The 13,638-nt window shown below is 39.1% G+C and overlaps 1 protein-coding gene across 1 annotated transcript in view; it reads left to right on the top strand.

Annotated features, from left to right (window-relative positions):
- The window catches only part of hmcn1 (hemicentin 1), a 489,515-nt gene that overhangs the window by 236,766 nt on the left and 239,111 nt on the right, over positions 1-13,638 (top strand). Inside the window, exons 22-23 of the mRNA XM_073063293.1 lie at positions 3,655-3,826; positions 4,952-5,079. Of these exons, the coding sequence (XP_072919394.1) occupies positions 3,655-3,826; positions 4,952-5,079 (300 nt within the window). The remainder of the gene's footprint in view (positions 1-3,654; positions 3,827-4,951; positions 5,080-13,638) is intronic.

The following is a 13,638-nucleotide window of genomic DNA, read 5'->3' as shown; positions in this document are numbered from 1 at the left end:
CCCAAATCGTAGTTCTCTTGCAGACAGCATCAGATTTTTCCTTGAGGATTTCCCTGTATTTTGCTGCATTCATTTTACCCTCTACCTTCACAAGCCTTCCAGGGCCTGCTGCAGTGAATCATCCCCACAGCATGATGCAGCCACCACCATGCTTCATGGTAGGGATGGTGTGTTTTTGATGATGTGTGGTGTTTAGTCTGATGGCCAGTTTTGGTTTCATCAGACCATAGATCCTTCTTCCAGCTGACTTCAGAGTCTCCCACGTGTGTTCTGACAAACTCTAGCCAAGGTTTCATGTGAGTTTTTTTTTTCAACAGTGGCTTTCTCTTTTCCACTCTCCCATAAAGCTGTGTAGCACCTGGGCAACAGTTGTTGTATGCACATATTCAGTGCCTTGGAAATTTTCTTGTATCCATCTCCTGACTTATGCTTTTCAGTAACCTTTTCACAGCGTTGCTTGGAGTGTTCTTTTGTCTTCATGGTGTAGTTTTTGCCAGGGTACTGACTCACCAGCAGTTGCACCTTCCAGATACAGGGTTTATTTTTACTACAATCATTTGAAACACCTTGACTGCACACAGGTCTCCACAAACAGATCTCCATTTAACTAATTATGTGACTTCTAAAACCAGTTGGCTGTACCAGTGATGATTTGAGGTGAATACTAATGTAATCAATTATTTTGTGTTTTATATTTGTAATTAATTTTGATCACTCTGTAGAGATCTGTTTTTACTTTGACACAAAAGAGTCTCTTTCTGTTGATCAGTGTCAAAAAAAAGCCAAATTAAATCCACTGCGATTCGATGCTGTAAAACAATAAAGCATGAACATTTCTGGGGTGCGGGGTGAAAACCTTTTATAGGCACTGTATTATTGTGCATTTTCGTTTTGTTAATCTGGATCACTGAATCATAAGAATACAAGAAAATAGGATCTAGAAGATAAAGGATTCTGCTGATGCTCGAAATCTTGAGCAATGCATACAGAATACTGGAGGAACTCAGCAGATCTTGCAGCATCTATGGAGGGAAACAAACATCATTGTTTCAGGCTGAGACCTTTTGTCTGTACCAGTATTGGATCCAGATTAGGCTTTCAGGCCCCTGAGGCCTGCCCCAATATTCAAAGTGATCGTGCTGATCTATGCTCGTTTCAGCTCCTCTTCTCTTTCAGTTCCCGATAACTCTCAGTTCCCAATCCTTCAAATATTTCTCTGTCTCCACCTTGTATATCTAATGGTCTGTCTTCCTCCAAGCTCATGAGCAAACAATTTCAGAGAATGATCACACTCCACATTTATCTAGACACTGACTGACATGCGAGATTAATAATTGCTTTCCTTCGCCGTCCGACCTTGTACACTGTGAGAGGCGGCAGATTGCAAGACTTATCGGTGCCTTCTCTATCCTGCATCTCGGCTACTTCATTAGGTACACCTGTACACCTGCTCATTAACGTGAATATTTAATCAGCCAAAATGGCAGCAACTTAATACATAAAACCATGCAGACATGGTCAAGAGGTTCAGTTGTTTGTCCGAGCAAATATCAGAATGGGGAATACAAGTGAGCGTTGACCGTGAAATGATTGTTGATGCCAGAGGGGGTAGTTTGAGCAGCTCAGAACCTGCTGATCTCCTGGGATTTTCACGCACAACATTTTCTAGAGTTTACAGAGAATAGTGCTTAAAAACAGACATCCAGCAAGTGACAGTTCTTTGGGCTAAAATACCTTGATAGTGAGAGAGGTCAGAGGAGAATGGGCAAACTAGTTCAAGCTGACAGGAAAGCGACGGTAGTTCAAATAAGTACATGTTACAACAGTGGTGTGCAGAAGAGCATCTCTGAACTTTATTAGAGACAGGAGGTAACTGATGGCTACTGAGTGTAGACGTCCCTGCTTTCGAAAAATTACAAAACAGAGCTACTTGAGCTATTTCTATTTGTTATTGCACAGTATTTGCAATATTCCTGAAAAATTCAGGTTTTTTAATAATCCATGGTGACCATTGCAAATTTTAATTCAGAATTTTTTTAATAAAACACGATTTTCAGGAAAAAAATCTGATATTCTAAAATGACAATTTTAGTGATAAAATAGCAATATTAGTAACATACCAACAAAACTAAGAGGAATTTGCAGCTAACTAAAGAATATAAGATTTCTTGGCTCCACACTTTGTTGATTGTGAGCATAGTCTTTAATTACAGAACAATATTGATGAATTGGTGATTTTGCTGGAGCAATGGCAGATGTACTTTAATCCTGGTAAGCGCTAGATGGTGCATTCTTGGAAGTCTTGTAAGGATAGAGAATATACAATGAATGGTAGGGTCTTAAGGAATATTTAGGATCAGAAGGACATTGGTATTCAAGTCCGTAGTTCTGTGAAGGCTGCAGTGCAGGCAGTGAAGACGGCATAAAGGATGTGGGCTGCCTTTGGTCTGACCACAGAAGCAGAAGAACATGGATGTCATGGTACAACTTTATAAAGCTCAGTTTAGGGACGGGTAATCTGATTGATCTAGTCACAAGAAGAATCAGCAATACTCACAGAGGGAACCCAGTCAATGCTAAATACTATCCTAATGTGGCTCACACGAGGTGCATGAGAAATGCTGCAATGTTGGAGATAATGTATCAGAATGAACACAGAAATTATATTACTGGTCTAACAGGCAGCTTTTTCCAATTCCTTATCCTCTTGTTTGGTTAGAGTTCCATAATAAATGGATTAGTTGCTCCTTATGAGCTGCTAATTTCCTACTATTTCAATGAAGTATCTTCTTAGAGAAATGTGTACATCATCCAGTGCACTTCCCTCTGCTACAGTTTTTTTTTAACTCTCCAAAATAAAGAGTGCCTGATTTCCGTTTGGTACCTTGCCACAGCAATCTAACAAGAAAGTGGAACTCAGTGACAGGAGTTCAAGGAATAAGACAGCCCCGTTATTCCATGGCACGAGGTAGTGCTGCTGCAGAGAGCCGTGCATAACATTGCAAGAAATTAAAACTTTAAGCAATTTACTGAAATTTCTTTTCCTGTAACCAAACTTTCCCATTCAATGGCAGAGGTGGTTTCAACTACTGGTTTCCGTACACCTTAATGACAGTCCATACACTTTACCTATTGGTCCAACCGCAATAATTAGAGCTCATGAATCTAGCATGCATGGGGCTATAGCTGATGGTTATTTTGGATAGAAACAGAAAAAGAATTCATACTCTGACACAAGTGGTAATCAGAAGGGATCAAAAACAGGAATCCTTCAACTCCATCGTCCTAGGTGAGTGAGTATAATATCTTGCTAAATAAAAACCTGGGGGACATTACCAGTGCCTCTCTGTTGCTTTCACACATAATGTATCTGAGCACTTTTGAAAAGAGTTGTCTCGATTGTGTTGAAGGCTGAGGTATCCAGTATCTATCAACATACCTTTTCCCAGTCATGTAATAGTAGTTTATATTCTAAATCAATAATCAAGACATGTAAAACATAAAATGCTTTTTAGTAATAAGCCTATTTTGACCAAGTATAACAGTGAGACTTAGTTGTTTTGTTTACAAATGAATGGAATGCTAGACCATTTTAATTCAGAATAACTTCCTACTGCACGTAGAACTTGCTACTAAAACAAATTTAAATTCCAGTTAAACCAAGAATCGTTTCTCAGTCAAGAGAAGGATCTGAGAGAAGAAGTCCAACAGAGTTGTCAGTGACAGAAGGAGAAGATATCACATTGCCTTGTGAAGTCCAAAGCTTTCCACCTCCCATTATCCACTGGGCCAAAAATATGCAACTTATCTCTCCTTTTTCACCAAGGTAATGTGAGATTAAACAGAGGTCTGAATTATGGGATTTCTTATATTTTACTATGAAGTGTGCTAAGTACGGCTGCGGATAGTGAGCAAGAATACAAGGCAAATAAACATAGCTGTAACATTTTCATTTGAGTAAAAGTCATTATTATTGACATCACTGATTTTATTTTAATCTTTAAATTCTTTGCAGATTAAGAAATGTTCTAGTTTTAATTAACCAGTAAAACTTATCATTATTTTCCCTTGCTTTTCATAATATTGCAACTGTACTGCTGACTGGGATGAGTATTTTTAACCTCTGCATGTACCTTCCCTCAATGCATGCCCACATGGTCCTTAAGTTGAATAGCTTTGATATTAGTTAATGAAAACCACAACACAGAAGAACCAATTGACAATATGAGTTATTAATGTTCAAAGAACTTTTCAAGTTGTAATGAAGTACTGTGGAGCTCATCTTAATCAGTTTACAAGAATACACATTTTCAAATTAATGATCACAGGCTTTGCTTGATATACCCTTTTATTTATTTTGAATATCCAATATTTCCCAGTGTTCAGTTGTTTGCACATTCTTCTGTTTCTCTGATTTCTTCCTGACCAAATTCATAAGATTTCTCCAGTCTATCAGTTGATTTCATAATGGGTAGCAAATCCTTCAGCCCAATTCCTTGTGGTGATTAGAGCATATACAAATGTTTCATCCCCCCTTTCCCCTTGTTTGGCTGTTTTTCTTGTCTTTCAGTTTTCAACCATCAAGTAGGCAGATGATAGAAATGTTGACCTGTCTGCTTTTCATGCATAGAGTGACACGCAGGGCATTTCCAACATTTTCTAGTTCACTTTTTGCATGATTTAAAAAACAACAAAAGATCTGTTGTTTAGTTGCATTAGCTGCTTTCAAATCAAGAAACAAAAGAGAAGTCTGGACAAGCTCCAATACACGGAATCTTTCCATTTGGTCAGTACAGAAAAAGCATCAGAGCAGTTGTTACAATCTTATATTGTTGAACTTAATGTTGATTTAGTCACTGTCTATATTGTTATCTTAACATATTTCTGTATACTTAAGATGTTGATTTTAGTACATTGGTGATTCTTAATGCAAATATACTTTGTATTCCAGACACACTCAACTTTCCACTGGATCAATGAAGATTATTGAAACCAGACTGTCTGATTCTGGAACGTACCAGTGTGTTGCTACAAACATTGCTGGGAATGTTACACAATACATTAGATTAAGTGTACATGGTATGTTTCCATTGCGGTGCAGATCAATAACGACATGAGTTCTTACCTCAGATGTCAAAAAGTCAAAACTCTAGGGACTAGTTTTTCAGAGAACTGTTAATCGCTGTTTAAACAATACCAGCTCAACGAGCTTTAATGTTTAGTAATTGCTCACAAAGGAGTCCCATAAAATTATGCTTCTTGCAGAAAATTCCAGGTTCAATCAGCACTGAAAATTCACACACATGCACACTTATGACCAAACACACACAAACAACTGGTAGAAATTCAAACAAGAGAAAATTTGTTGATGCTGGACATCCGAGTAACACACACAAAATGCTGGAGGAACTCAGCAGGCCATGCAGCATCTGTGGAAAGGAGTACAGTCAACGTTTTGGGCAGAGACCTTTCATCAGGACTGGAAAAAAAAGATGAGTCAGATTAAGAAGGTGAAGCGACAGGAGGAAGAAAGACAAGGTGACGGGTAAAACAGAAGGGTGGGGTGGCGAGGGGGTGCAGGGATTTTGATTGGTGAAAGAGATACAGGGCTGAAGAAGGGAATCTGATAGGAGAGACCTGTATCTTTATATCTCCAGCCCTGTATCTCTTACATCAATCAACCTCCCAGCTCTTTACTTCATCCCTTCCCCACCCCCTTCCTAGTTTCAGCTGTCACCTTGTCTTTCTTCCTCTCCTCCTCCCATCTTCTTACTTTGACTCCTCATTTTTTTTCTCCAGACTTGCCGAAGGGTTTCAGCCCAAAATGTCGACTGTACTCTTTTCCGTAGATGCTGCCTGGCCTGTTGAGGTCCTCCAGCATTTTGTGTGTGTTGGATAGAAATTCAAGACTCGATTATGCATTTAATTTCAAAATCACTTCATTCAAAAATTTCCTTGCCTATTTTTTCTGCTTTCTTACAGAGTGTACTGAGGTTTCCATTCTCAGTTCTATAATGAAATAATCTTTTTGTAGCATCCTAAAACAAATCTTTGAATTTAGTTACAAACATCTATTTCAACTACATCTACAGTCACTTGTAGAAATTACTCAGACCAATTTTAAATTGCAGTTAAGACAGGATGGAGGAGTAGGGTGTAAATATAATGTGATAGTTTGAGGATTGGTTAATGAATAGACAAAAGAGATGAGACCATGGGTTTCTGTGGATCCATCTGTCCACAATTTACATTAATAATTTGAATGAGGTGATTATGTGTTATGTTCAAATTGCTGATAATACAAAGTTAGATGGCACTGTGGGCTATAAGAGGATACGGAGAGATTTCATGAAAATGTAGGCAGGCTAATTGAATGATCAAAGACATAGCTGTTGGAACATAATATGGAAAAATGCAAGGCATCAATTTTTATGCTAAAATTTAAAACAATTGATAAAACAAAGATAAAAACACAAAATGCTGGCAGAACTCAGCAGGCCAGACAGCATTATGGGAGGAGGTAGTGACGACGTTTCGAGCTAAAACCCTTCATCAGGAGTGAAGGGTTTCCTGATGAGTGAAGGGTTTGACTCCTGATGAAGGGTTTCGGCCCAAAACATCGTCACTACCTCCTCCCATAGATGCTGTCTGACCTGCTGAGTTCTGCCAGCATTTTGTGTTTTTATTTATTTCCAGCATCTGCAGATTCACTCGTGTGCCTTTAAAACAATTGAATTGTTTTTTAAATTGTGGAAGACTCAAAGGTGTTAGTGTTCAGGGGGATGTGGGGTGGCCGAGTATACTTGTGAAAGTTAGCAAGTAGATATAGTAAGCAATCTGAAAGGCAAACACTAGGTTGGACTTCATTGCTGGAGGATTTGAGTAGAAATATTTTGCTCCAATTGTATTGTTGCCCTAGTGAAACCAAATTTATGTTATTGTACTTAGTCTGGCCTCTTCATTTGCTTGGCATTACAAAGAGAGATGGATAGATTTTAAAATGCTACAGGAATTGAGGAAATTGGTGATAGAGCAGAAAAATTGTGGTGTGGTTAAAGGTCAGTCCTGATCTTACTGAATAGTCATGCAGGCATGAGAGGCTGAATGGCCTGTTTCTTTTCATCTTACGGTCTCAAATAATCAACAAAGTAGGAGCACTGACATTCAGTAAAAATGCAATCAGTAGTTATTAGACTGATTTGAGTGTTCAATTGGATCCACTCCAGTTTGCCTCCCAGCACAACTGGTCCACAGCAGATGCCATCTCATTGGCTCTGGACAGCAATGATGCATACATCAGGATGCTCTTTATTGGCGACAGCTTGGCATTCAATGCCACCATCCCCTCAAAACTAATCAATAAGCTTGAGGACCTTGGCCTCAGTATCTCCTTGGGTAATTCGATCCTCAACTTCTTCACTTGCACACCCCAATCAGTTCAATGGTTCAGTTTAATATCTCAGAATGTATTCGATATACTACCTGAAATTCTTACTCTTCGCAGACATCCACGAAACAGAACAAACCCTAAACAATGAATGACAGAAAACATCAGAACCCCAAAGCCCCTCGACCCCTGCCATGCACAAGCAGCAGCAAAAGCATCAAACCTCCCCTCCCACTATTGAGAGAGAGAGAGTGTGAAATCGCTGGAGTATAGGGGCCTTCCACCAGCAGCACACGCTGCCTGCCTGCCGTCCCAATGTTTTAATGCTTCTGTCAGCAAGATCAACAAGGAATCAGGTCATCGAAGGTGCACGTCTTCCAGGCTGCACCCGAAGATATCAAAACAGCAAAATAGCAGGCTGCACTGCAAGTCGGAGAACAAGAACCCACCACCCATGGAGAACCATAGTTTGAGCTTCAGCTGTTGATCATGGACTCTGACAGGACCCCAGCCACCTTGAAAAGAAAAGAGAGGTGTGAAAAAAAAGAAAATCTTTCACAGGCGAGCTTAATGAAGTCACTTGGGTGTACAAAAACCTCTGGCACTGTCTTTTGGATTGGTAGCAATGTCTCCTCTAAAATCTTCATCAGCATAAGTGCAGCACAAGTTTGTATGCTTAGCCCTCTACTATACTCAATTATACTTAGAACTGTGAAGCTAAGCACAATTCCAATGCAGTATTTAAGTTTACTGTCTATACCATTGTCATTGGCAGAATGAAAAGCAATGATGGATTAACCTATAGGAGGGAGATTGAAAATCTGGTTGAGTGGTGCCACAACAACCACCTCTCACTCAATGTCAGCAAGACCAAGGAGCTAATTATTGAGTTCAAGAGGAGGAAGCTGGAGATCCAAGAGCCAGTCCTCATTGGGGTGGGGGTCAGAGGAGGAGAGGGTCAGCAACTTTAAACTCCTTGATGTTACCTTTTCAGAGAATCTGTCCTGGGCTCAGCACATAAGTGCAATTAGGAAGAAAGCACAGCAGCATTTACACTTCCTAAGAAGTTTGTGAAGATTCAGCATGACATCTAAAACTTTGACAAATTTCTATAGATGTGTCATGTAGAGTATTTTGACTAGTTGCATCACCACATGATATGGAAACACCAATGCCCTTGAATGTAAAATCCCACAAAAAGAAGTGGTTACAGCCCAGTCTATCACGGGTAAAGCCTCCCTACTATTGATCACATCTGCATGGAGTGCTATCCCAGGAAAGCAGCATCCATTATCAAGGACCCCCACCACCCAGACAATGCTCTCTTCTCACTGCTACCATAAGGAAGAAGGTAGAGAAGCCTCAGAATCTACATCATCGGGTTCAGGAACAGTTACGGCCCTCAGCCATCAGGCTCTTGAACAAAAGGGGATAACTTTAGTCAATTTCACTTGCTCCATCATTGAGATGTTCCTCCAACTAAAGGTCCCAGTTTCAAGGACTCTTCATCTCATGTGCTCAATATTTATTGCTTATTAATTTATTATTATTATTTATTTCTTTTCCTTTTGTACTTGCAGGGTTTGTTGTCTTGTACACATGGTTGGTTGTCCTTTTGGGTGCGGTCTTTCATTCTTTCTATTATTTTTCTTGGATTTGCTGTGTATGCCCACAAGAAAATGAATCCCAGGGTTTTATATGGAGGCGTAAATGTACTTTGAACTTAAAAATTGCAACTGCATTGTTGAAGGTTGTTGGTGACTTCATCTTGAATATTTGCAGAAGTACTGAAATGGAATTCCAAAAGTATAGATCCCAACTGTGCAGAGATGAGATATTTAACCATTATGTAAATGATAACCTCATGAAAGATTTGCTTAATTAGTCCCAAACCCCTACTGTTTCCCTATAGCCTAATATATATTTTTGTCAGGTTACAGCTGAGTAGAGTGGCTGGTCTGTTTGTCGCTCTTGCACTTCCCACCCCCACAGGCAGCTATTGCATTTTGCCTCAGTAGCTCACTTCACACTGAGCCATGAAATAATTAAATCACTTTAACTGTTTGTTTGCTGTGGGACAGCCTCAGAGGATGGCGCTCGCAATCGGTCCCCTGGCACAGCAGAGCACATCAGTTCTCTGTGCTACCAGACATGCTGTCATGACTCTATCATTGCTGGTTCCACTAGCACTCTTACTCTTGGGAACATAAACTGAATGTTAAATTAGGTGCCAGTGTACTGTTAATGTAAGAAATTCCAGAACGAGGCAGAACAGATGGAGCAGAATTTTTTAAACACTGTCTAGCCATCATGAAATTTCCTGAGGTAGCTAAACATTTTTACCTCAGAAATCAAGTAAGCTGAAGTACCCACATTCGTTGGCTATCATTTGGCTTCTTAACACTGCTGAGGATCATGTGTCTCTGAGATAATGAGCAAATGATATAATTACCAATGAGTTGGAAATCTGATGGAAAATTGTCCCCCGGCATTCAGTTCAGTACTGCATCTCCAGGGGTGAAGGAACAAGTTAGCTATCTACTCCTTTCAATGGAGCATGTCTAATGTTAAGTCTGTGGAGTGAAATGTAGTTATTGGAATAAATCTAACTGATACTCTTGATTCTGATTTTGAATCATACCTTCTGGTTACAGTCACAAAAGCATACGCGGTTTATGGGGTCGTGTATGTGAATGCACATACATACATACATACAATGTCCTCATTTGAAACTGCTGTACGATGGGAGAAAATGGGCTGACCCAGGGAAAGGGGAGGATGTGCCAGACATCTGTCCCTAAAAACACATTGAATTTTCCTTTGCAAGCACCACTCATGCATTTTTTTGTTCTAAAACTCTTCCATATGTTTAGTTTTCTGTCCAACCTCAACTTACATTTCACTCTCAACATTACTTTCAGTGGTGATTTTGAAATGGATTTTATTTGTTCTGATAGAAAATTACCAAATGAAATAAACATTAAAAGTACACTAATAATCTAAATTTTCATTTCAACTGCAATTGTGTTTGACTAACCTGGTACTCGCATGTGTTGATTATTCCCAGTTGCCCAGAAAGTTTGGGTCTAGGTTGCTTCCTTAAGCCATGAACTGACATGCTGAGCTCAAAGAACACTTGGAAAAATAACCATAGATTGATGGGTTAAGGATGGCAGAGTCCCTTTCCAAAGTATCACAGACAAGTTCTTTTTTAATTTCAAGAAACTGAATGATTAATTGCAAATGACCAAATAAGATTAGAACTCACGCTCTCTGAATTAGAAATCCAGGCATCTGTGCTCTTAGGTATGGAAATTAAACCTTACTATGCCATGGCACATCAGCACTGGTATGTTGTTCATGGCAAATTTATCATTTTAAAACATTATCTTGACTCAATATGGTCATTTAAATCTTTATGGGAATTTAGATTTTCCTTGGAATTCCTTCAAATGCCTATTTGTAAATTTGCCAGATTAATGCGGAAAGTGTATTCAGCACCAGTGGGTCAAATTTGAAGAATTGTATCTTTATTCATTTGGGTGATGCAGCAGTGAATAATGTGTAACAACACAGCTAAGCTAAATGCAATTTTGTCAGAACTCACTCAAGGTTTAGTTGCCATTTTTAGCAGGTCCCACAAATTTTACATTTTGCACTAACTTCCAAGAAGTAAATATTTCCCTTTCTGGACAACTGGAAGCTGATAACCAGTGGTGTGAATATAGTTTTCCTGCAATACGTTGGCTACCTTCGTTAGGAAGAAAAGTGGCTCTGGGTACTATGAGGAATAATGATAGAAACTAACATGTGAAGGCCATTACTTACTGGATTAGATAAACCCAAAGACACAATACTTGAGAAGTTTAACCTCTCACTAGCAACACGGTTTTACAGTGGAATTAGCATGAATTTTAAATTAAAATTAGTTAATACGAAGCATTCACACATTAGCAACATGCATTTAGAGCAACAAGAAAAAGCCATTTGGCCCAACAGAAAGGAGACTTTCGGAAAAGAATCATGTCCATGCACCTTCTGAATTCCCCCTTCCCTAGTTACATTCCACATCATTAAGTGGAATAATTTCTTCTGATTTCTTTTCATTATAATCTAACCCTAACCCTGTCATTTTGTTTTTATCTTTTCTATGATAAGACTGTGGAAGCCACAGACCCTTTGGTTAATGGTAAGGTTAAGCTCCATGGCATAAAAAGGTTGGGAAGCAACAGCACTAAAGTTGCTGTGTACAGAAATGAACCTAGAGTAATACATCCACTGGCTGCTTCCTGAATAACCCTTTCATGAGATGTTCACCTTTTGTCCAATGGTGACCGAAATCAGACTCTGAAAAATTAGTGGTTATACCCATGGAGAGAACGTTCCTGGTCAAAGGAAGGGTTAAGGGGTTTAGGCTTCTGAAAATAAAAGGTTGACAAGAACAGCGTGCTATCTAAATTTGTAGCATGCCAGATATGTGACTCACAATTAACTGGAGACATAATAAAATGCCAATAAATACCAAAATAATGATATAACCAACATCTTATTTTCCTTGAAAAGAAATATAATATTCTACAACAAAGAATTTCTTAATGTCTGTTTTCAAATATTTACCATCCGTTCATAGGAGGGTTGCTATTTATATTGTTAACAGAAATAAAAAGTGTTGCACTCTAAAATGCATTATTGGAACATTACATTTGGGAGCAAGGGTATTCATAGGATATTTTCAAGTGATAAAATTGTGTTGAGGTAATGAAGGTAGATCACTTTTACAGGAGTCAGCATATTGTATTTACAAGAAAGATCCTGAGACTGCTATATTTGTTTGATATCATATTTTAGTATTTGTTGACATTTTATGATGCTCTACTTATAAATCTACCTAAATGTTTGATTCCTTAGATGTTCTATAGATCATAGTCCAGATTTTACAGTTAGTAATAAAGGAATAGTGTTCACAGTTGACTGTGCTGAGAGATAGTAATTTTGTGGTTTTATCAGTAGTTTGAGAAAAAGAGAGGCTTTCAACCAATCAAGTATAAGATTCTCCCTTGAGACAAGTAGACAGGCTGTGCTTTTTTGTGTAGTGCTGTGGACAACCATTCGCCTCCAGTTTTGTGAGTGCCAAGTGCTTTTTTGAGAAATTCCCGTCACATGAAAGATTATTCAGTGATATAGCAAGTGACAGAGGCTTGCAAGCTGGGTGACTGCTGACAGTGGCCTCACTAGACTGGGCCACATGATATAATCAAAGCCATATGTTAATCCTTATTAACTTTCGGAATGATATTCATTAGGATACAGGAAAACATTCATTAGCCTCCAACACATGGATTCTCTCATCCTACTGGTCTTTGCACCAGTCTGCTGCTGCTGGCACCTGTTGCTCAGAACCTTCTCCCACAAAACAGACGAACCTTTGTATGGTTGCCTTACAATGTGTCTGGGTGATGTGCCAAGTTTGAGCAGCTGGTGCTGTGCAGATGCTGCAAGTTGTTGGTGTCAGATTTGGAATGGTAGTAAATATGAGGTTCAGTTGAACTCATGAATGTGAAGCCAAAGACCTGTCTGATAGACGTTGTTGTGAGATGAGTGATGGTTTGTATAGAGCAACGTGCAATTCTGGTAGGGCAGCTGTAAAAGGGATTTGATAATGGTGTCACTGATCTTGACTACAGTTGTCAAGTTGTTAATCTTTTTTTTGCAATACTGCATCATTGTCCTTTAGGAGCTGAACTTGTTGGTGACCTCTTTCCACAGTACCTTTGACTCTCTGGAGAATTTACCGGGCCCTGAAATTAGAGAACCTCTTTCCTTCTCTTCATCTCACCTTAAGGTGTCCAGAAATGTATCAGAAAGTTAATTTGTTCATATTCTTCCATAACTTAAACTACCAGTCATTGGCAAAGAGCTGCCAATGAGGTTGTGAGCTATAAGGAAAACATCAGTCACTGCCATCTACTCTCAAATGAATTGGACTATGTTTATGAAATCAGGCAATAAAGTTAGCTCTCGACATTGAATATGGATGGAGTTAAGAGAATCATAGAATGGTTACAGCACAGAACGCTATTCTGTATGTTGTCCCATCTTTCTGCAAGTAAAATCACTAATTCCACCCCTGACTCTTTATCGCCAACATTGCAATATTTTTCGTCACCATAAATCTATCCAGCTCTCCTGGAAAGTCCACAATGGGACCTGCCCCCTCCATGTTCACAAGCAGTACTTTCTAGATTCTGCAG

Source organism: Hemitrygon akajei, chromosome 12 (genome assembly GCF_048418815.1).
Source record: "Hemitrygon akajei chromosome 12, sHemAka1.3, whole genome shotgun sequence".
Taxonomy (NCBI): Eukaryota; Metazoa; Chordata; class Chondrichthyes; order Myliobatiformes; family Dasyatidae; genus Hemitrygon; species Hemitrygon akajei.
The sequence above is the reverse complement of the archived record's forward strand: the minus strand, read 5'-3'. Positions and strand labels throughout refer to the sequence as shown.